Raw genomic sequence first — 22,276 nt, forward strand, 5'->3', positions numbered from 1 at the left:
CTTCTCAAAAGATATTCCAGTAAGCTGTTTATAAATACTCTGTGAAAAACAGGGGTCCAAGGTCAACTAAGTCTGGCACACACTGGCCTGCTCTGTGGCTAGCATATGGTCCTGTGCTTGGTGGCGATCCAAAAAGGTTATGCAATGTGATAGTGTGTAGCATATGTCATTCCCAGCACTGCAATTATGTGTTGTTTCTAAGTGATATAAATTGATATGTTTTTGAAATTTTACTTGAGTTCTCGACAACATGTTTATCATTATTGTTTGAAAATATACTAAAGACATACTGATTCTCCCTCTCCTCCTCCTCCCCACCCACCCCACCGTCTCTCTCCTCTCTATTCTACTTTTCACCTTTACCCCCTCCTTCTTCTCTTGTTGCCCTCTCCTCTCCCCTAACCCTCTGCTTCATAAATGCCAAATCTCTTCTCTGGAGGAGGAAGAAAAGGTGATGAGCAGAGACTGTTCCAGAAGCAGCACAGGTGCTAGAGCCTGGGGAAGCTGGGTGCAGTGTCAAGTCCTGCCTAGTTCTGGAATGTGTGAAGGTCCAAGTGCACCAGCCTAGGTGGGGGAAGAGGGGTCCTACCCTCAATGCTTCTTGGTGGATCAGTGAGGGTCTCAGGGCTTATCTGGAACCTTTATGACACCACAAAGTCATAAAATGGATGAATGCACAGACTTTGGGATAAGATAGACCTAATTTTGCACATTTGTTTGCCTTGGGAGAAGGATATATGACTTTAGACATAATAATAGTACCTATCTTATCATGCCTTCGTGAGAAGTAGATATGGCAGCTGCATGAAATGAGCTTAGCCCATTGCCTGGCATATGGTAAATGCTCAATAAATGACAGAGATTTTTCTTTTTCTGGTGGTGGTTGCTATTTCAGTGTCAGTTGAAGGATTGGATGGTCTCTCAGGGAGTCTATAAAAGTATATGCAAGATATTCAGGAATGAAGGAGATAGCTCAAAAAGAAGGAACAAGATGACTCCATCTCAGCATTAATGATATTTCCAGCTATTCTATTCTTCATTTTGGGGTCTGTCATATGTAGTGTAGAGTATTTAGCAGTCTCTCTGGCCTCTATCTACTAGAAGCCACTTGTGTCATCCTAGTGTTGCAAAATAAATTATGAATGGATACTGCCAAATAGGGGTGGAGGGGGCATCCCTGGTTAAGAACCACTATAGAAAGCTATTTTCTAGTGATCTGGGAAAGGATACAAAAATGATAAATTTAATAAATGTGGCTGTTAAGAGAGGAAGAGAGAAGTAGAGAGCTAGAAGGAGGAGAGGATGATTAAGAGGATTATTATTATTTTAAATTATCATTATCTTAAGAGGTATGGTTGAACATGCTTAAATACTAACAAAAATGGCCAGTGCTGAAGTAGAAGTTACATGTAGCCATGGAAAGTGGCTGTTTTCACTTGTACCTTATTCTGTATACCACTCACTTTTCATTTTCCTTCTCTCTTCAAGAATCCCCTCTTTTTCATTCTCCATGGCTATAGGGGAGACAAGAGGGAGAATGAACCAAATATGTAAGCATGCTGCCATTCTGGTCATGCATGTGACCCATCATAGTGCCTGATCCCCTTAAGTAGTAATTGTCCAAGGAGGACGTAGGAATCTGGCTGGACCAATGAAAATCCTTCCCTGGGACTTTATACAACAGACAGAAAAGAGATCATTTCTGTCTCTTTTATGTTTAAGATACAACAATATGTCTCCAGAGCTTCTGGTGTCCATACATTACATGTTATGGTGTGTGTGGAAATAAGGTCAACAGAGAAACAGGAGCTGAGATAAGAGGTGGCAGAGAGGGAGAGTGAACTCTGTTTCTCTAGATACGGCCATGCCTCACCTGGCTCTATCACAGTGTTCCCCAGTCACAAGGACCGCTAGGTTCCCACTTACAGCTAAGCTAGTTTGTGCTGGATTTTACTACTGACTGTGTAGACAGTCTGGTTTCTATTGCAAAGATAGAGGAAGAGGAGGAAAATGAATAGAGTGAGGTCCTTCAATGGACTGGTGTGCATGTGATCCAGGCAGAAGAATGTCTTCTACAGGAGAGGGCCATAGACTAGAGACCATTGGAGACAGTGAGGTAGAGACAAAGTCCAGTGTCCACTTAGTTGCAGAAGCTTAGATTTGGTCAGTGGGCAAGTAATCAACAGCAAATTATCCATAATCTCACTTTTCTGTATTTTACTCAAGAAAAACATTCCAGAATTCAAGTGAGGGTTACTATTTTATGGATAACTTTTAGTCCACTATATATTTTTAAAAACCTTCCAAGAGAGGAAATGTTTTCAAGCTTGAATAACTTGACTATTATCATTATTGTATTTCTTACAATTTATCTAAACTCTGGATTGAGGTCCTGCAGGTTCAAGTATTACATGCCTGAATAACTTGAGTAATCTATTTTTAGTGGTACATTTTTTTCAATTTACCCAAATACTGGGCCAACCGATAGGTAGTTGAGAGCAGCTACATTGACTGAAATAAAAATAAAATGGAAGCATTTCACTAATTGTTGAACAGCACACTCTTTTTTAAAGATTTATTTTATTTATAAATTGAACAACTGGGGTATATGCCAGAGATGTGGGGGTCAGAGGATTCACCAGAGACAGAGTGGGGAAGAGAACAGGCAGATTGACTGAAATACACTGCTGAGGGGAGCAGCGGGTGAGACAGGAGAGGTCTGCTGCACCATGTGGGTTATCTCCCTGGCTGGTGGCTGTGGATAGCTTCATTATACTGAAACTTAACCCCTTGTACCACCCGGGGGGCCCAACACACTCTATTTTTAACTGTTTTTTCATTCACTTTAATGTTGCTGCACATTTGCCACAACTTGAGTTTTGTAGCCAATAATTCAGTCCTCACCATAACTGAATGAAGAATTCTACTTGGTACATGCCTGACAACTTTCTCCAGACTACAGACACACTAATTGGTTCTGGCTTTCATTCTTATTGAATCATCTATAGCCTCAGAATCTTTCTTCACACTGTGCTCCAGAAAGTGCAAGACTGGCCTGAAAGATGCAAGTTGTGTGCTATTGTTGATTGAGGTTTTCTCCTTTCAATTTCTTGGTGCAAAAGAAACGCCCCCCAAGGTCTGACCAGGATAGAAAGGCACCGGAAGAGCCTTGAACCTTCTGCACTCTATTTCAGCATCCTTGCTCCTCCATTAAGAAGAGGAGAGCCGTGATGAGAGGCACAGGCTGTGAGGCCTCAGGCTTTTATCTCTGGCGATGACATGGGCAGTGTGACATGCAGGGTAATGAATTGCCCTCTTTGCAGAAATGAATAAGTTGTGGTCGGTGATGCAATGATCAATTTGCTCCATCATGTTAAGCTGCCCATTCATCATCCACACCTGCTGTCAGAGCTCAGGGCTGCTCAGATTGGCCTCAAGCCTCTGCCTCAGCTTGCTGGCAAATGTCTTTGGAGTTGCCTCCCCAAGGCTCAAGGTGGTCTTTGATTACAATCTCTGATGAGGGTCCCAATTTTTGCTTAGCCACTGGGGACTCTAGGGAAATGGACATCCATGCTGACCTGGGTCATGCAGATGGGACCTAGGAAGACATGAAGGACTTCACGATGAGGAACCAGGTGGCCTGTTCCACTTTCCCATCATGGGCTGTGGGCCAGCCCAGGTCACCTCTGTGCCTTGACTTCCCTATTCTAGGAGGAAGAGATGGAAGAGCTCATGCCTCAGCTCTCCTCCATCTCCGACCAGTAGATCTGCCACTAATTTCTGTTCCTAGAAGAAGAGTGCGTGAGTATAACTCCCCTGTTCATAATTAACAGCATTTATTAGCTGTTTATTGTTTGGTATCATTGAATTGAGTCATTGACTTTTCACAGTTGAAAAGTAGGTATAGTTATCAGAGTTTACTGATGAAGAAGCCAAGTCTTGGCAAGGTTAAGTGAGGAGCCCAAAGCCACAGAGATGCTGCATTAGGGTCAGAGCAAATCAGAACCTGACCCATGTTCTTTTCTATTAGAAATGGTTTTGGCTAGTGAGCAGTCCATTAAGACTCCTGTCTAACTAAGACAGTTCCCTGAGAGGTCTGGAGGTACCAGATGCTGCAGGGACCCCATGTGTGCTCAGAGGAAGCAGGGAGATCCAGAAAATCCAGGAAGAACACTTATTTTTGCACTCCCAGTGTCCAGTGTGAATTTTCAAGCCTCTAGTTAGGACTTGTTATAGAGTCCAAGCAACTAGCCAACACGTATGTTGAGAAACTTTTCAGTGTCCTCTGGGGTGGCTGCTGCCTTTGGTATATATCTTTTCTCTTAAACTGTTTTATGTCCTATATTGAGCCAGTCCAGAGTGTCAGTCTCTGCTGGGTTCTCAGCCCTGTGTGATTGTTCTGTGAATATCAGGTCACATAACAACCTTACAAGGCTCACTGTTCACAGTTTTGAAGTTCAAAGAAGGTATTCGCCCATGGTCATCCTACTCATTAGCGACTCGAGGAAGCATCAAACCAGAGAGTAACCCAGCGAGGCTGGCCCAGCACAGAGTGCAACGTAGGATGTAGACTGAGGGTAAAAGCAGGGAACACACATGAAATTTGGACTTATAAGGGCAAGGAGAGACTATGGAATGGCTTTAATCAGGAATGACTTAAATGGCCTTTTGCACTGGAAAGACATATTGACTAGCATGTGAGGCATCGATTGGAGGGTATTAAACATGAAGACAGGAAGTGCGAGGAGGTGACAGCTGGGTCCAGAGAGAGGACATGGTAATCTGGGTAGTGGAGTAGAAATTATGGATGGAACACAGCAACCCTGAGACATGACAATGGAGAGATGCCAAATGTAGACATGGAGCGGAAAAAGGGCTCCAACACTGAACTTCCTAGATTTGGTGACTCTTCCTGGAAGAGGTGGCATAGGCTGAGCCCTGACAGATGAGCAGGTAGTCAGATGAAGAGGCAGGAGGAACAAGAGGTATTAGGGACTACAAGCACTCAGGAAGGCTGGAGCCTCTAGGACCATGGGGAGCTCCTGGTGACAGAAGCAGGGCTAGCTCCCCAAGAACCTAGCTTCACACTGAGCCACTGGGGCTTTGTCTTCTTGCCAGCATGCAAGCGGGCCAATGAAAAGATCTCCCACAGGAGTAATCCACTCCTGGAATCCACTCCAACTTCAGGCAGAGGATGTCTTGGAGGCCAGGGGTTAGGGAGGCAGAGAGCAAATCTAAGAGATGGAACTGCCACCAACATGGAGGAAATATCTGCACAGGGTCAACCGGGATGGGTGCTGAGCACATGGGAGGAAGCCATCATCATAATTCTCAGTGGGGGATGGCCTGGCAGGCTCAGCCTGTCTTTGCAAGCTCTAATTGAGGTATTTTCTGAAAACCTTCAGGAGGACAGGGTGAAAGAGGAAGAGAACATCTTGCCGTGCAGAAGAGAGGGAGGAAAACAACTGTTGGCTAGGGACAGAAGAAGAGAGAAAGAGCAAGGAGCTCGCTCGGGTGCGGAATGAAGACAAATGGGCAGTGAGTTGCTGAGAATACATCCTTTCTCCAGAACACTTGCCTCTCCATCAGGGCCCCGCACAGGCCTGTCAGGCGGGAGAGGCGCTTTTGTGTGGTGCAGGCTGCGCTCCCGTTGCCATGACGATGGGGCCATAAGTCACGTCTTTGGCTGCTGCACAGAGCCGCTGTGATTTATGCCTGCCCGGCTGGGATTGTAAACTTTTTTTTTAATGTTCAAAATCTGTCACAGCAAGGGAGGGGTGTCTCTGGCTCATTTTGGGGTAGTGGGTTGCTGTCAGTCTGGCCGCGACTCCTCCTGGCCCCACAGTCCAGGAGCTGGAGCCTGCAGCCCACTCTGCAGACTCCATCCCAAGTCAGGGTTCCAAAAGCCTCAGGCTTAAGGTCAGGTCACAGCCTAGTCCTGAGCCCACTGCCTCTTCTCCCAGGGCTGTCTGGTGTAAGCCAGTGTTTCTCTCCATGCTTCACTTGCTAGCTTAAAAACCTGCTCCGCCACCAGCCTCTGAAGAACTGGAGCTCCAGAAGCATGTCATGGAAAGCATTGAAGTTGGAGAAATCATTACCTCCCGAGCATCAGTTTTCTCATCTGTCCAGTGGGGCTGAGCAACTGCATGTAAGGTAGGGCTTCTCAGTCTTAGCACTACTGACATTTGGGAAAGGGTAATCTTTTACTGGAAGAGTTTTCTGTGCATTGGGGAATGTTTAGCAAAATCTCTGGCCTCTCCCTTTTATAGGCCAGTCGTACCTTTCCAAGGTGGCTACCAAAAATGTTCCCAGAGGTGGACAAATGTCCTGTGGGTGGGGCAAAACCACCTCCATCAAAGCCCATTTTCCCCCAAGAGGAGGGAGGCTCTGGTACCTTAGCTTTCATGGGCAACTGAAGTATTTTCCCTGAGACCCAGCCCTCTGGGGCAATGGACTTCTCTCTCCTGCTATGCCTTCCAGATGCTGTGTTCACTCTGCGGGGCTGGACACCCCTACAGATGACCTGACCAACACCCAACATGCATGCAACCCCAGTGTGTGAATCAAGAAGTATGGCACACCTGCTTTTAGGCTGTTCCATTTCAAAGGAAATGGACCTTGCTGTTCATGGCAAGGCTGAAAGCAGCCTGGGGGCAGGGGTGGTGGCAGGAGGTGGCTGTAGAGTCACAGTATTTGGAGCCTATAGCAACTCTGCACCTAGGATGCCCTGCAGGTGCCTGGCATGGCTTAGTAGTGCTGACTGATGGGGATGGCTATGCACGTTCCCCCAAAACCATTCTCTCCCATATTCTTATGCCTTTTCTTGTTCATGATAGTTTACCCCCATTTTTTCATATTGTGGTAAAATACAGATCAAAAAGCATTTACCACCTTGGCCATTTTTTTTAAGATTTATTTATTTATTTGTTTGTTTGTTTATACAAGCACTGGGTACAGTCAGAAGCATGGGAGGGAGAGAGAATTCACCAGAGCCAGAGCAGGGAACAGAACAGGCAGACCTGACGAAATGCACTGCTGAGGGGAGCAGGGGGTGGCAGGAGAGGTCTGTCATGCCATGTGGGACCCTCGCCAGTGGCCAGAGATCGAACCGGTGCTGCAGAGGCTGTGGGCAGCTTCACAGCCCAGCCCTCAACCGCTGCGCCACCAGGGGAGGCCCCACCTTGGTCATTTTTAAGTATACAGTTCAGCGGCTGCAAGTACCTTCCTAATATGGGGAAGTACCTTCATCCTCTATCTCTAGAACTTTTGCATCTTACAAATCGCAGTCTGAAGCCATTAAACAATGACAGTCCACTGTCCCCTCCCCTCAGTCTTTGGCAAGCGCCATCCTCCTTTCTGTCTCCATGATTTCTGACTGTGTGCCTGATTCAAGTGGGTCCAATAGTATTTATCTTTTTGCAATTGGTTTATTTCATTTTAGTGTAATATCCTCAAGGTTCCTCCATGTCGAGCATGTGAGAAAATTAACGTCCCCTTTAAGGGTGATTATATTTCATCATAGGAATAGACCATATTCTGCTTCTCCATTCAGCCAGGGATGGCCACTTGAGTAGTTTGCACATTTTAGCTAATATGACTAATGGGATTGGGCATCTCTCACTCCTTTCTCAAGCATCTTTGAGTCACACTCCAATGACTCAATCATCACACTCTTACTGAAAGCAAAGTCCTTAGAGGGAAAAGGGAAGAATACATAAATCCCAATCCCTTCTGAAAGGCAAGATTTAAATTGAGTCGAATGAGGGATTCCTGCTCTGGGTTAAAGTGTGGGCTAAATAATTATAACACTGTAATAGCCATTATGGACAATATTTTTGTGCCCCCTGCATCATGCATCAACCCACTGGACTCTCAACAGCAGTTCTATGAGACAGGTACAGTTATTTCTGTTTGGCCAATGTGGGAATGGTGAGGGCAGAGATGGGAATTAGATCAGTGCATCTGGCTACTAAGTAACACCCTGCTGCTAAGCAGGGATCAGCCCTTTCTATCAAATCCTACACCCTCTTGACTAATAAGCCAATAGGAGAGTTCAGCAGCCTCTTTGCCAATGTGAGTGTGCCTTGAAAGAGTCTCCCTGGGCAACAAAAAACTCCTTCTCTGCTGTTTGGTTTAACCTGGGTAGCCTGAGTTCAGTGGACCCCCGTAATGTTACTTGAAGTGGGCCCCAAGGAATGCTGTTCCTGAATCCCCCCTAGTTGTACAGCACTGGAGAGACTGTAGTGGGCAGTCACTGAAGATTCATGGCATATGTGAACATATTAACATCTTTGGGAAAGCCACCATCAAGGAAATCAATGTAACAACTTCATTTATCATAGAATTTCTCTAACCTCTCAAATGAGGGGGGGGGCTCCTTTTTTACTTTGTTACATTAACTAACCACAAAATACTGGTTTTATTTAGTATACCACTCCGAGGCAATATGGATTTTTACAATGTAATACAATAAACACTAAACACTGTGAGGCAAGAAGTTCTGATGGGACTGCTAGATGATAAAGATATTTACATGTAAGGGGATTTGGTGGTAGGCAGACATAATGTGATGATTTATACTGAGAAATTTACTGGTCATATCAAGATATCCTTGTGATGTAGACCAATATAGTCAAATCAAATTGGGGCCATCAGTGTGTCCTGGGTCCTTTCTCTGAGCCATTCACTGTGTCCAGAGCAGGGACTACAAAGATGGCTAACATAAAGACCTTGACTTCCTGGGGTACACAGTTTAGTTACCAGGTATGGGGGCTAGTTGTCACAGGTAACTGTAATGCAGGGCAATGTGCTGTTCTGTAATAAAGGAAGAATTATTCTAGTGGCATGAGTGAGGGGCTCTGATTCTGCTGAGTGGGAAGAGGGCATATTCCAGAAAGGTCTCTAAGAGGAAGTGACACTTCTGCCAGGCTGTGGGGGATGAAGAGTAGCTGGCCAGGCATGTAGGGGACTGGGTGAGTATTTGGACATTTTGGACAAAGAGACAACACTGACAAAGGCAAGGAGACAGCAGAGTGTAAGGCGTTCTGAGGAAATGGCAGATGGGGACTTGGTGGGAAACATCATGACAGGTGGAATGGTGGCCACAGATGGGATGAGGCACTAATGTGCATAGGTAAAAAGGTTTGGATTCTTATTTGAGCTTGTGCAGGGTTGAGTGGGATGGGGTCTCTGGTATTAGCTGGAGGAGGTGTGGCCCAATCTGTAAAGACTGGGCCGACACACGCACAGAGACTGAAAGCATGAGACTCTTCAGGAGGATCTGAGCTGGGGTTTCAGGAAAGATGGAGAGCTGTGGCCACTTTAAGGATAATTTGAAAACAGAACAGAAAGACTTGGAGTTGAGGCCGAATCTCTTCCATTTGTTTTTTCACCTCCACACTGAGCTCACTGTTTCACCTGAGGCTAACCTTCATAGCTGGCCTCAATGGGCTTCTGGACTGACTTCCCACTGGGTCAGTCAGTGGAGGCACCAGCAGCTCCAGGGAGGAGGCTGAGAGGGGTTGGGACATTTGTTCCCAGTTTCCTTCCTGCATCTATGTCTTGAATAAAGGTCACAGCTCCTGTCAGTCAGCACTTGCCATGACAGTTTCTCCATGTTCTGTTCTGGAAACTTTACCTTGACCGCTGACACTAGCTACAGGTACTGCAGATCCCTGCTGCTTTTCTAGCACTTGCCCCAATTTTGTGAATAGCTCTCTTTAAAAACCACTCCTAGCTTGAGGGTGCCATCTGTTTCCTGTTGGAACCCTCTTTGATAACTGGCTTCCACAGTTAGTGAGAAGAAAAGTAATGAAGCCTGCCACACAGATCACTTCATTGCCCACTGAAAATCCAAATCATCTTTATGACCAGACTCTGCACTGGGTGTGTGTGTGTGTGTGTGTGTGTGTGTTGTGTATGTTGGGTATAAGGAAGAATGCTACAGTCCAGCATCACTTAATGACAGGGCACATATTCTGAGAAATGTATCATCAGGTGGTTGTGCTATGTGAACACCACATGGCATAACTACACAAACATAGACAGTAGAGCCAACCACCTATGCAGGTTACATGGTGTAATGTAACAGTCCTAGATGACCATGGTCCTAAACTGAAACTTTTAGTGATGTCTGTCTGTACTTTACTCGGCCCAATAAGTTAGACTAATGCAAACCAGGGGGTCTTAGCAGGTACTACTATTGCTCATTGGAACTGATCTGCATGATCACTGCCCCTGAGTGGCTGTTCATGTGATCTGGAGCCAGCCTGGTGAGGCGAAATGAGAAGGAGAATGTCAAAGGGAGCAATGTGAAGCCCTGGCAGGCAACACAGCAGGATGCTGTGACATCCCTGTGGGCACAGGGTAGATTCTATTATCTTAGTTCCACCCTTGAGATGGGAGGGGGTGAAAAACACATCTCAGAAGGTCACCTCCAGTGTGTGAGTTTATAATTGTTTAAAGATGCCTTTGGATCTCTAACTTTCAGTTCAAGGCCCCTGCAATGTGGGTGTTTTGTTTATAGTTTAAAATAGAGTGTTCCATTTTTAATACCTTACAAGTGACAATGATAGTGCCAGACAGTATCTAGAAGCACCTAGATGGAGGCCTCAACTCTGCCTCGAGCCAGAAATCTATTTCAGGAAACTTACTGAGACCAAGATGAGATTATCCAAATATGCCCCTGAGAGAACAGAGAGATGGATAAAAACAGATAGATGGAGTAAGACAGCTCCCTTTCTAATTCATCCTCAATATCTCCATCCACATGACTACCTTTGGCCTGCATGTCAGCAACCACAAGTCTCTCTTCATTTCACAGAGGAACACAATCATCAAGTCATCAGCTGCAAAACTAGAATGGCCTGTCAATGCCACCCAGTTGTGGTGTGGAAAGTGCCCGACTCTTTTTTGACAGCTCTACCTTGTACTGAGAGCAGGCACCCTGTGCCACTGTGGCACCCCCCAGCAGCATGTCCGGAGCCTCAGGAAGCTCCCTACAAATCTAGGCAGCCCGGCCATTTATCTGAGTCAGCAGAAGAGATGCCTAGATCTGCCAGATTTAGTCTGACCTCAAAGGTGGATGGGGAAACAGAAGCCTAAGGAGGACCTGAAGACATGGCTGGAAGTCCATGTTCACCTTATGATCCTTCTGTCACTTCCTGTGAATGTGCCTTGGGACCCTGGTCTCTTAATTATAGGTGATTAATCTGGACGTGAGGTCCTCACCCATGCCAGGCCAGTAAGATTGCTATTTTTTTCAAACTGTAACCCAAGAAAGAGAAGCCTTCAGACATTGGTGGAAGAGCATGAAAGTCTTGGGAGCTCATAATTACCATGAGCCCTGCCAGGGTGGGGGGTGTGAGCATGGGGGGGACAGGGAAGAGGGCATGCATTAGGAGAGAAGGAAGCCATTGAGGGATGATGCAGAGAAGAAGGAGCTCTCTCAGGACATCCTTCCAACACACCTGTCATTAAACTAATATGGGACAGAGTTCTAAGCTCAGAAATCAAAAACATCTTGAGAAATAAGGAGCAACAGGAGCTTCCGTGCAGCCTATGGGAGAGGCTCAGATGATGTATGGAGGAAGTGTCTTGATTCAGAAGCTTTGTCTTCAAATTCCAACTCTCACCAGCTATATTGCATAAGGGCTTCAGATCTGTGAAATGGGGAGATGAAAACAGCCTGGGCCCTAGAAGATGGCTGGAAGGTGCACACAGCAGAATGTGTAGAAGGCCTGGTCTTTCCAAACATCACTGATTGCTGTCAGCGGGAGTCAGGCTGAAACCCAGGCAAGCTGACTCCCAGCTCCATGTGCCTACCAAAATACCGGACATTCACAGCTCCCCCTCGCTTCTCTCTCTTTTTCATCTAAAGATCTACAGTCCCCTTTCAACATCAGAAGTCCCATTTGAAAAGTGTTTAACTTCTAATGCAGATATAACAAGTCGTTTCTCAGTTTCACTGTATCTGCAAAGCCTTCTATAATTCAACATCAAATATTTATTATTACATTTATTAAAGTTTTAATAATTTAGCATCTCCTGCATGTATGAGAGAAGCTTAGCTAACTGGCTCCCCTTTATTCAACCTGGGTCACTTCAATATTTATATTCCGAAGTCTCCATTTGCGTCTCATTTAGCAGAGGCTGTGTCGTGGGCCCTCTGCCTGGGCTGACAGGTGTGTGTGCTGCAGCCTCCCCAGTGGCAAAGACTAACAGAAATCTGGTGCTGAACGGTGTTTGAAGAGATTTACCGAGCCTGGGCAGAAACTCATCCTAATAGACTTCACTTTTATTATGATCGCTAAACTAAAATGGGGGGAATGTATATATGTCTCCAGGCTCACTGGCTGAGTGACAGGCAGCGAGGCTGGGAAGAGGTTTGGGTGTAGCGATATCCATTCAATTCGGAGTACAGTGGGCCTTTATGATGATGTTTCTCCCAGCAGTTTCAGTCCCATAAAGGAAGGGAGGGACAGGGAGGTACAGGACAAATTCTAACACTCAAATTCCAAGAAGTCAGCTATGAGGGCCAGACTCTGTCTTTCTTCACCCGGCCTCCTGCTTCCCCATTTAATATCTCCTTTTCTGTTAGCACGGAATGGCAGTCCATACACACACCATGCACTGACTCGTCAACAAAAATTAAGGTAGAAAACCCAGTGAACCTATTCCTCTACTTTACAGAGAAGTCCCTGCACCAATAACAACCGGACCGAGTTCTCACCAAGAGGCACAAGTTCAAATCCCGCTTCTGCCACTTACTACCCACAATGGTGGGCAAGTAAGTTAAACTTTCTGTGCCTCAGTTTCCTCATCTGCAAATCATAACTGCATCCCCATTGGGTTGTGAGGAGTCAGAAATCATCCGTGTAAAATACATAGCGTGGGGCCTCCCCTGGTGGCACAGCGGTTGAGCGCTGGGCTGCAAGGCTGCCCGCAGACTCTGCAGCACCGGTTCGTTCCCCGGCCACCGGCGAGGGTCCCCCACACACACACACACAAAAAATGCATAGCGTCTGACCCAAAGCAAATGCCTAACACATGTTAGCCTTTATTATCATGCCAGTGTTTACGACAGTGGGGCTGAGAGTTGAATGTGTCACCTCATTCAATTTTCAAAATACCCAAATAGATGCAGAATTTTAAGCTCCTGTATGTTTCTGTTGAGGATTTCACCTTAAGATGGATGACCTACATTTCCAGAACACACTGTCTGACTAGGGGTACAGCCTAGGCAAAGTCAGGTCCTGGGATCTGAAACATTCACACAGAAGTGGCTGCTGAGACCCGGAGTGATGACAACATGCTCAAGTTCTTCCAGAGACTCTGCTGACTCCGCCAGTCCAGGCGGGACCACTGAGGAAGGGAGGGGTGGGGGAGAAAGCCACACGCATGTTCTTTCTCCTCTTCTCGCTGTCCCTCAGCCACGGGGCCCTTGGCATACACTCCATATACACTGAATGAAACAACACCCCTTTCAGGTGTGCCACTTGAAGACCTCATGTCTTGCCTATAGACAGAACATCTGCATTTTTAGATTTTTGTCCATCAGGCTTGTCTTGGTTTTTCTCTGGCGAACTATCCTACCTGCAGACTCAAGCATGCTGCAGGTCCCCCACTCTGGCTGTTTTCAGGGGTGGGGGAGTCAGTGACCCAGCTCTGACTAATTAGAGCATTTTTGTCCCTTTAGGCAAATATCCCCAAACAGGTCAAAGAGACCTTCATAGCCAAGAGACTGGGCATGGTCTCAGGGATCAGATGCTCAGGACTCAAATCCTGGTTCTGTGACCTGGGGTGAGTTATAGAATCTCTCCATGCCTCAGTTTCTCATGCATTAAGTGGGGTAATAATAGGTGAAGATTAAATAAGCTCATTTTAGTAAGGCATGGGACCAGTGCCATAAGGATGAGCTACACTGCTGTTAGTCAGTGCCTCACCTTCCCTTTAAACCACTGGAAAGCACTCATCTCTATACCCCAGCAATGTTCAGCTGAGGTTTTAAGCCTGGAGTTTCTGGGGAGAATGTGCCTGGCAAGAAAGTCAAACTGGGAACAACAGTGATGGTAGAAGAAAAACAGCAATCAGAGTACTGAGTCCCAACAATGCCCCACGTGTAAATCCCACTCTGCCAAAAGCCATCACCATCCCGGAGTTTTCAAATTCTTAAATCTGTCATTTTCTAAGTTAGGTAATATTTTCCTGGTTTTGCTACCTAGCACATTATCACTTAAACATTACTGGACATTGGAGTCACCCAGAGCACTTGTTAAGCCTGACTCTGGACTCACTCCAGAACATCTGATTCAGTGGGCCCAAGGTGATGCTTCAGTTTCCTTTGGCTGCTGTAAGAAATCTCCACAAACTAGGTTGATTACAAACAACCAGAAGCCCCAAACCAGTATCACCTGGTTAAATTAATGTGTTAGCAAGGCTGCTCTGCCCCATAGGGACTCTCAGGGAGGATCTGCCCTTTGCTACTTCCAGCTTCCAGTGGCAGCTGGCATTCCTTGGCTTGTGGGTGCACCATTTATATTTTTTAACGATTTATTCATTTATTTATTTATTTATTTATTTATTTATTTATTTATTTATTTAATACAAGAACTAGGCTACAGGTCAGAAGCATGGGAGGGTGAGAGAATTCACCAGAGGCAGAGCAGGGAGCAGAACAGGCAGATGGAGCGAAGACACTGCTTAGGGGAGCAGTGGGCGAGTCAGGAGAAGTCTGCTGCGCAGGTGTGGTTCTCCCTGGCTGGTCGGAAATCAAACCAATGTTGCAGAGGCTGCGGACAGCTTCGCAGCGTGGCACTCGACCGCTATGCCACCGGGGAGGCCTCTAGTGGGTGGGCCATTTCAATCTCTAACTTTGTCCTCACATTGCCTTCTACTCTGTGTGTCAGATATCCCTTTGGCTCTTTCCTGTAATGACACAGGTTATTTTATGTGGGGCCCAACCAGATAATCCAGGATAATCAACCTATCTTATGACTTATGACTTAATCACATCTGTAAAGATCTATTTTATGGGCCTCCCTGGTGGTGCAGGCGGTTGAGTGCAGCACTGTGAAGCTGTCTGCAGCCTCTTCAGTGCCAGTTCTATTCCTGCTGGCCTTGGAGCAATCCACATGGCGTGGCAGACCTCTCCTGTCTTGCCCACTGCTCCCCTCAGCAGTGTATTTCAGTCAGTCTTTCTGCTCTGTTCCCCGCTCTGTCTCTGATGAATCCTCTCACCCTTCTGTGTGTCTGACCTGTACCTCAGTTCTTGTATAACTAAATAAATCTTAAAAAAAAAAAAAGAAAAGAGAAAGCACATTTCTTAAAAAAAAAAAAAATCCATCTTATAAATTCAGAAACACTGATAGATTCTAGGGTTTAGGAGCTCATATTTTAGGGGGTCATTATCAGTTTGCCCCAGACGGAGGCCACAAATCATGTTTCTAACAAGTTTGCAGTTGATACCACTGGTCTAGGTACCACCTTTTCAGATGTAGTGCTAGCAGCTTCCTGCTAATATTTCACATCTTGAGTCCCAGGTCCTCTCTTCTCTGAGACCTTCCCTTTAACCCAGGAGAGTTTGATAAGCTTCTACTTCCTGTCTTCCTTGAGCTCTCTTTCTGTTCTCTTCAACTGTCACACAGCATGATGTCTTTTTGTTTGCAATTTGGTCTCATTCAATGCCTTGAGATTTTTGTCTTAACATTATAATATTTCCAATAGGGAGCCTGGCAGATAGTAGGTGTTCAGTATACTTTTTGCTTAGAATTGAAAGGCCAAAGGGACAAGAAACCATTCTTAATTCTATTTAGAACTAATTCAAAGTGAGTACTGTCACCAAATGAGCAATGCTAGCTTGCATTCTGATATCCCATTATTCTTTCATCACTGTGCAGGAATTAACAGTATTTCACCATTTCATTTTCATTGACTTGAGATCACAGAAAAATCACGGAGGGGATCCAGAAGCTGGCTCTGTGGATGGTTATTATTCCAACTATAATAGTTATTCTTGCATCTCTCTTATAAGAACCAGCTCTAGGTGACAGTGTGAGGAAGGCCCTGTGTGTAGCAATAAGGCTTGTTTGCCACACTTCTTTCTCTACAAGCAGCTTTTATTTCATCTTGCAAGTCAGTCCTTGTTCCGTGTTCCTTGCTACACCACAAAATTCCTGAAAGCAGAGGTAGGCTTATGCATTGGGGTGCCCCTGTGGCACCTGGCACAGTGCCTGGCACACAGGAGGGGCCCAGCCAAGGTTTTCAGGATTGAAAGACTTTGATGTGCAATTTAACTAGAGCTGGCTCCTCCACCTTTGTAGCTGACATCATTAGTGTCTCAAACGTAATAAATCTCATTCCTAGCAACTTCCTGCTGGGACAGGCTGGAGAATGGGAGCCATCCAGGGAGAGTTCTCTTTTGTGGCCCTTTAATCCCTCTGACCTGAAAGTCTTCCCTCCCACCTTAGATGCCACAAAGCCCAATTCTACCCACAACTCAAAGTTAATTGCTAATGTTCTCTAGCCTACAAATGCTTTCCTAATTCCTTTGGTCACAATTTTTTTCTTTCTCTCCAGTTCCCCAAACCCTATGTGTAATATGTATGCAAAGATTTTCATATACTTAAAGCCACTAGACCTACCACACTGTATTAGACCTTATATATTTGTATTCTTTAATCCCATAACACTAAGTCACTATTGGTTTAAAGATGCATCGTAACTTGGATACAGCCTTTCAGCAAAAGAAAGACAAAAGAATTAAAAAGAGACCGAGAACAGAAATATGTTATACTATATTACAACAACAATGTAATATAGCATAATAATAACAAACATGATAACTAATGCCCTAGAGAATCTACCATGTTCATTGATGGTGTCGTACAATGAAGTATCACGTGATTCAACTCTCCCCACTTCCCTGCATGGCCTCACCTGTGTCTTCTATCTCCATTATTGCCAAGGAGAGGAGGAAGAGCTACCAAAAAAATGGAGTGAGAATGTGGGGGAGCTAGGATTTGAAAGCAGTCAGGTCAACTGAGTTCCACTGTCTAAGCCTTCAAAAATGTATAGCGGACCTCCCCGGTGGCGCAGTGGTTGAGCGCTGGGTTGCGAAGCTGCCCGCAGCCTCTGCAGCACCAGTTCGATTCCCAGCTGCTCCCCGGCCACCGGAGGAGGGTCCCACATGGCGCACAGACCTCTCCTGCCGCCCGCTGCTCCCCTCAGCAGCATAGTTCGGTCCTTCTGCCTGCTCTGCTCCCCGCTCTGGCTCTGGTGAATTCTCTCACCCTCCCGTGCTTCTGACTGTACCCAGCGGTTGTATAAATAAATAAATAAATAAATAAATAAATAAATAAATAAATAAATAAATAAATAAATAAATCTTTAAAAAATGTATAGCACTTTATATGCACTTTATATTTAAATAAAATATAGCACAAAAATCTTACCTGTACAGCTTGATGAATTTTTACACATAGAAAACACACACATCAGGGACTCAGACATTTCAGTTCCATACAAACTTTGTCTTGCTCCCCCTGAGTCACTGTTCCCTCTGTTACCCAAAGGTAATCCCCATCCTTTTCTCTAACATCATACAGGGATTACTTTGTGTTCTCTCTCTCTATAAACATATATATTCTTTTGTGTCTGGCTTCCATAATTCAATATTATATCTGTGAGTTTCATTGATGGTGATGTGTGTGGTGGCTATATTTACTAATTATTCAGCATTAATAGAATTTCATTGTTTTATTATTCCACTGCATATTTCTTTACCTTGTTGTTGCTGTTGGTCATTTGTGCTTTCTTCCTAGCTTTTTGGCATACAAATGAGTGCTTCTGTTGGTATTCTTGAATACAGTATTTAGGGTGCCACATAGAAATGTATACAATATATACATGTTTCTGTTAGGTGATTCATTAGGAGTGAAATCAGTGGGTTACAGAATATGTAGATGTATAACTTTGGAAGATATGCAATGATCAGACTAACTTACGTTCCCACTCTATGGGTATGAGAGCTCCGGTTGTTCTATCTTCTTACCAACATTTGTTATCATCACTTGTTTTAAATTTAGCCTCCCTTTGGGCATCCCTGGTGACACCAGCGGTTGAACGCCGCACTGTGAAGCTGTTCGCAGCCTCTGCAGCGTGGGTTCAATCCTGGCCGGCCAGCAAGAATCCCACATGGCGTGGCAACCTCGCCCACGGCTCCCCTCAGCAGTCTGTTTCGTCACTCTGCCTGTTCTGTTTCCTGCTCTGTCTCTGGTGAATCTGCTCACCCTCCTGTGCATCTGGCCTGTATACCAGCACTTGTATAAATAAAATAAATCCTTAAAAAAAAAATTAGCCACCCATGTAGGTAGAACCTCTAAGTTGGACTGCTAGGTTGTCCTCGCATGAGATTCCACACTTTCCTAATAATTTGTCATTGACTAAAAAACAAAAAGAAATCAACCAGCAAAGCACCTTCAAGTTTTCCTTCCTAATCCCACTCGAAGGCTCATTCTTTTCTTTCAAATTCTGTTCTTCCACACAGTCTCTCCTCTAACTGCTCTGTTATAATTCTATGGCATATTATTGGCTATCTATAATTATGATCTATTATTTATTAATTTCTAACATAACATCTAACTAAAATGTAGTAGTTCTTTAAACACCCGTGATATGCTTGCCTGGGCAATGCCATGTCAAACAAGGTTTATTAGTGCAGCTTGAGAAACTAAGCCTACAGAGCACAGATTCTTCAGAATGGTGATGATTACAACCCTTTATCCACTCGTGCAGTGAAACCAACAGGCATGTGTGAGATAAGATGAAGGTAAGCTTAAAAGGCTGTCTGCGATTGCTCCAAGCCACGGTGAAGGGATGCAGGCACGCCAAGCAGGATAATAATTTAGTGCCCTAATCAAACCAATATCCTTCAAACATCTGTACCATTTTCGCTTCAAAAGAGAATCTTACTGGTTTGTGGAGAAAGGGTTTAAAAAGAAGAGCAATTGCTGCAGAATATCATCCTCTCTCCCATTCTGAACAACTGTGCTTTGGCCCTAACTTGGGTTAACCAGGCACAGCATTGTTAGTGGAATCAACTCACTATTACTGCATTATGCCCCTCGAAGGCCTCAGCCCTTTCAACTTATTCCAGGAATTTCCCAAGTACATAAGTACATGCAATTCTCTGCCTGAAATGCATTCTGAGTGCACTGCTCTCATTTTTTTTTTTTTTTTTTTTTACATTTCTGAAGATGTTTTTAACAGTTTCTGTAGATTGCTATTTTGGGCCCCTCCTTGGCTAACTTGCTATTTGGCATAATTCAGAGTGGAGCAGAAAAGGCAGCAGGGGCATATTGTAGATCTCTGTAGTTCTCAGGAGCGTGGCATGGCACAGCCTTCCCGACTCTGCCTTCCTCACCATCATCAGCTTCTACCTGAGCTCTACTGTGGGGGGAATTCAGTTGATCTAAACTGCATGTAATATACCATTGAAGTATATTATATATCCATGTGTACTTATATTATTAATCACCTCAACAACTCTTGGGAGCTATTTCAATAAAACAGTTAAAACCTGGCTTCTGGAGCTGAGAGATCATGTTTTGCAGCTTGTTTTCATCACTTACTAATGAAGGGATCACTTGTTTCTGTTTTTTTTTTTTTGAAAATAATAATATCACCACTTGGGGTTGATGCAAGGATGTAATGAAATAATGTTAATTAAGTGTTTGCACCTAGAAAATGATCAAGGGATAGGAGTTACTATTGTTACACTCTGAGAAAGCCACTGCTGTTATCCCCATTTTGTAAACAGATAGAAATTTAGCAAGTTGAATCTGGTTAACATCACGTAGCTAGCTTGTGGTAGAAATGGAATTCCAAGCCAGACCTGCTATTCACCTCCAGTGCTACCATCAGCCAGTCTGACTTCTGCAGCTTCACTGAAATCATAAATTCAATGTCAAGAGCACAGGATTCCGAGGAAAGCTAATAGAAACTTTCACTTAGCTGATTTCACAAAAGATCATCATGTATCTTTGAGAATAGTCCTTCAGCCAGATGGTCTTTGCTCCATCTTTAAAATATGTAATGCACAGAAACCTTAAAAATGCTTTACTAATGTCTCTTCTACCTCAGTTCTACCAAAAATGGAAATAATGGTAATCTACTATGAATCAGTTTGTGTGTGTAAAACCATCTTAGTTCTTAGTAATTACCACTCATTTCCTAAGTATAATGGCTTTCATAATCGATTCTTTTTTAAACTACCTCTTTTGCAAACTATCAAGAGCCTGAAAACTCACATTAAGTTCACGCTTCCATGAAGAGTTGAGAAAAGGTGATAACAAACAGATTACAAAGCAGGAGAGTCACTTCCTAAAACAGTAGCCAATATGTGAGTAAATGCCATTTCCAAAAGTCAAATCAGAGTCCAGTTTTGGTATCATACACATTTCTAGACTCTTTTCCCTAATCAAAATGGGGAGGGGCGGGCAGAAAACTCCAGAATACTGGCAGGTTCAGTTCTAAGACCATTGGTTTAATTAAATCAATAAACATTTAGTAGATGTCCAATATATACTGGGAACAGGGGATTAAAAAGCTAAATAAGTTATTTGCTTTGACCTTGAGAGACTTCCCACATAATGGGACAGAACAATAAGGAAGCACCTGATTAAAATATAGTAGAGCAAGTCCATAATGAAGTTACCCACCAAGTGAAAAAGGTGTAAAGCAAGACACAGCTCCATTCATTCATGAGTAAAGAAGACATACATTTGACTTGGACCTTAACGCCAAGGACTAGCCTGGAGTCTGTTTCCAGTACCAGACTCACAACAGAAAGCATCTCATTCTCTAGTTGTTCACCTTCACTACTATCTCATATCCTATTAAGTAACGGTTTTCAATAGATCATCTCATTAATGACCCCAGGATGAACCAGATGAAATGTTAATCTCTCTCACATTTCATAAAAACCCCAAAGGAGAGTAATGATGCCGGAATATAAAGTCTTGAAGCCCTCCAAGGGAACACAGATTTACAAGTATGGATCTGGGAGTATGTGAGAATGATCTCTACCCCAGCTACTAGGCAGCCGGCCCCCTCCATCTGGAGATACTTCTTGTGAACCTGAAACAGAAGTGCTTCCAGGGCTCCAAGAATTCCCTGCTATAGGATGCTGGAGGCGGCTTCCCTACCTGACATCCGCAGGGTCTTCCGTGACGAGCACATCGGTCTTGCAGCTGGCCAGGGGGTTGATGGACAGCTCCACAGGCGGAACCACAAAGCTTTTGCTGACAGGAAGCCACAGTCCTTGGCCCAAGCTGAAAGTAGACCTGCAATGTAAGAGTTTCCATTGGGGGAACTCTCTGGGAAGCAGAGAGAAAACAAAGGGGCCCCTCCTCCCAAGCTAGCTGGGACTCTTTCTCCCTCCCCCACCCCACTGAGCCCCTGCATCTCCCAGGCACAGCTCTGGCCAACTTGCCCCAGACTCAGATAACCATTTCTTAAACCTGTTAGTGGTTTACCCCATACATGGCTTTGTGTTGCTGGCTTTCTTTTCTGCACTATAGGTTCTGGCTCCACAAACAGAGTGGACTCTGTGAGGACAGGAGAAATTTCACTTCTGCTTTCTCAAGCTGTCCTGCTATCCAGCAAGGTGCCAGAAGTGACTGCTAAGTCAGTAGGGATGTCTGCACAAATGTGGAGAGTGTGGACTTGGAATCAATGAGAATCAAAATCTGATTCCAGTTCTGCTACTTAGTTGGCTGTATGACTTTATCAGCAGAAGTTTTGAAGAGCCACACAAGAGTTCAAGGAGGTGGCAGGAAGAAAATCTATGAGTATAAAATATCTTTAAGCTGGTTGCTTAGATAATCATCCAGGTCTCCTCTAGCTCACGTATGTGAGTCCATAAGTCTAGATGACAGACAAAGGGAAACGACCTTCCTGTTGCCACCTGGGCCGTGAGCGTACACCCAGGCCCATAAGACTTCCTTGGAACCTATTGTGGCACAAAGGTTCACAGACTTGATTAACTGGTGGATGGTAAATGCCTGTGCCCCCTGCTCCGACTCATCACCCTCCCAGCATCATCCCCAACACGATTGTCAATTCACCTGAGAATCTTTTCAGGGGCTTGCTCCCCTGTCACCAGGTCATAGCCCCTCTCAAGTGTGGTGTAAGGCCATGGTCTGCGGGAAGAACAGAGGGAGGGAGAGAAAAAGGGATAAGACATGATATTAGTTGGTAGTTGCTAGATCCACAGGTG

General features: G+C 44.7%; 1 protein-coding gene across 4 annotated transcripts in view; it reads right to left on the minus strand.

Annotated features, from left to right (window-relative positions):
- The window catches only part of ASTN2 (astrotactin 2), a gene marked incomplete at both ends in the record, with an annotated part of 818,546 nt that overhangs the window by 424,917 nt on the left and 371,353 nt on the right, over nucleotides 1-22,276 (minus strand). For 3 of the 4 annotated variants that reach the window (XM_084237291.1, XM_084237290.1, XM_084237288.1), the window contains 2 exons: nucleotides 21,204-21,341; nucleotides 22,125-22,199. In XM_084237291.1, the coding sequence (XP_084093417.1) occupies nucleotides 21,204-21,341; nucleotides 22,125-22,199 (213 nt within the window). The remainder of the gene's footprint in view (nucleotides 1-21,203; nucleotides 21,342-22,124; nucleotides 22,200-22,276) is intronic. The other variant, XM_084237289.1, reaches the window with a different exon arrangement.

Source organism: Talpa europaea, assembly GCF_964194135.1.
Source record: "Talpa europaea genome assembly, chromosome: 7".
Lineage (NCBI taxonomy): Eukaryota > Metazoa > Chordata > Mammalia > Eulipotyphla > Talpidae > Talpa > Talpa europaea.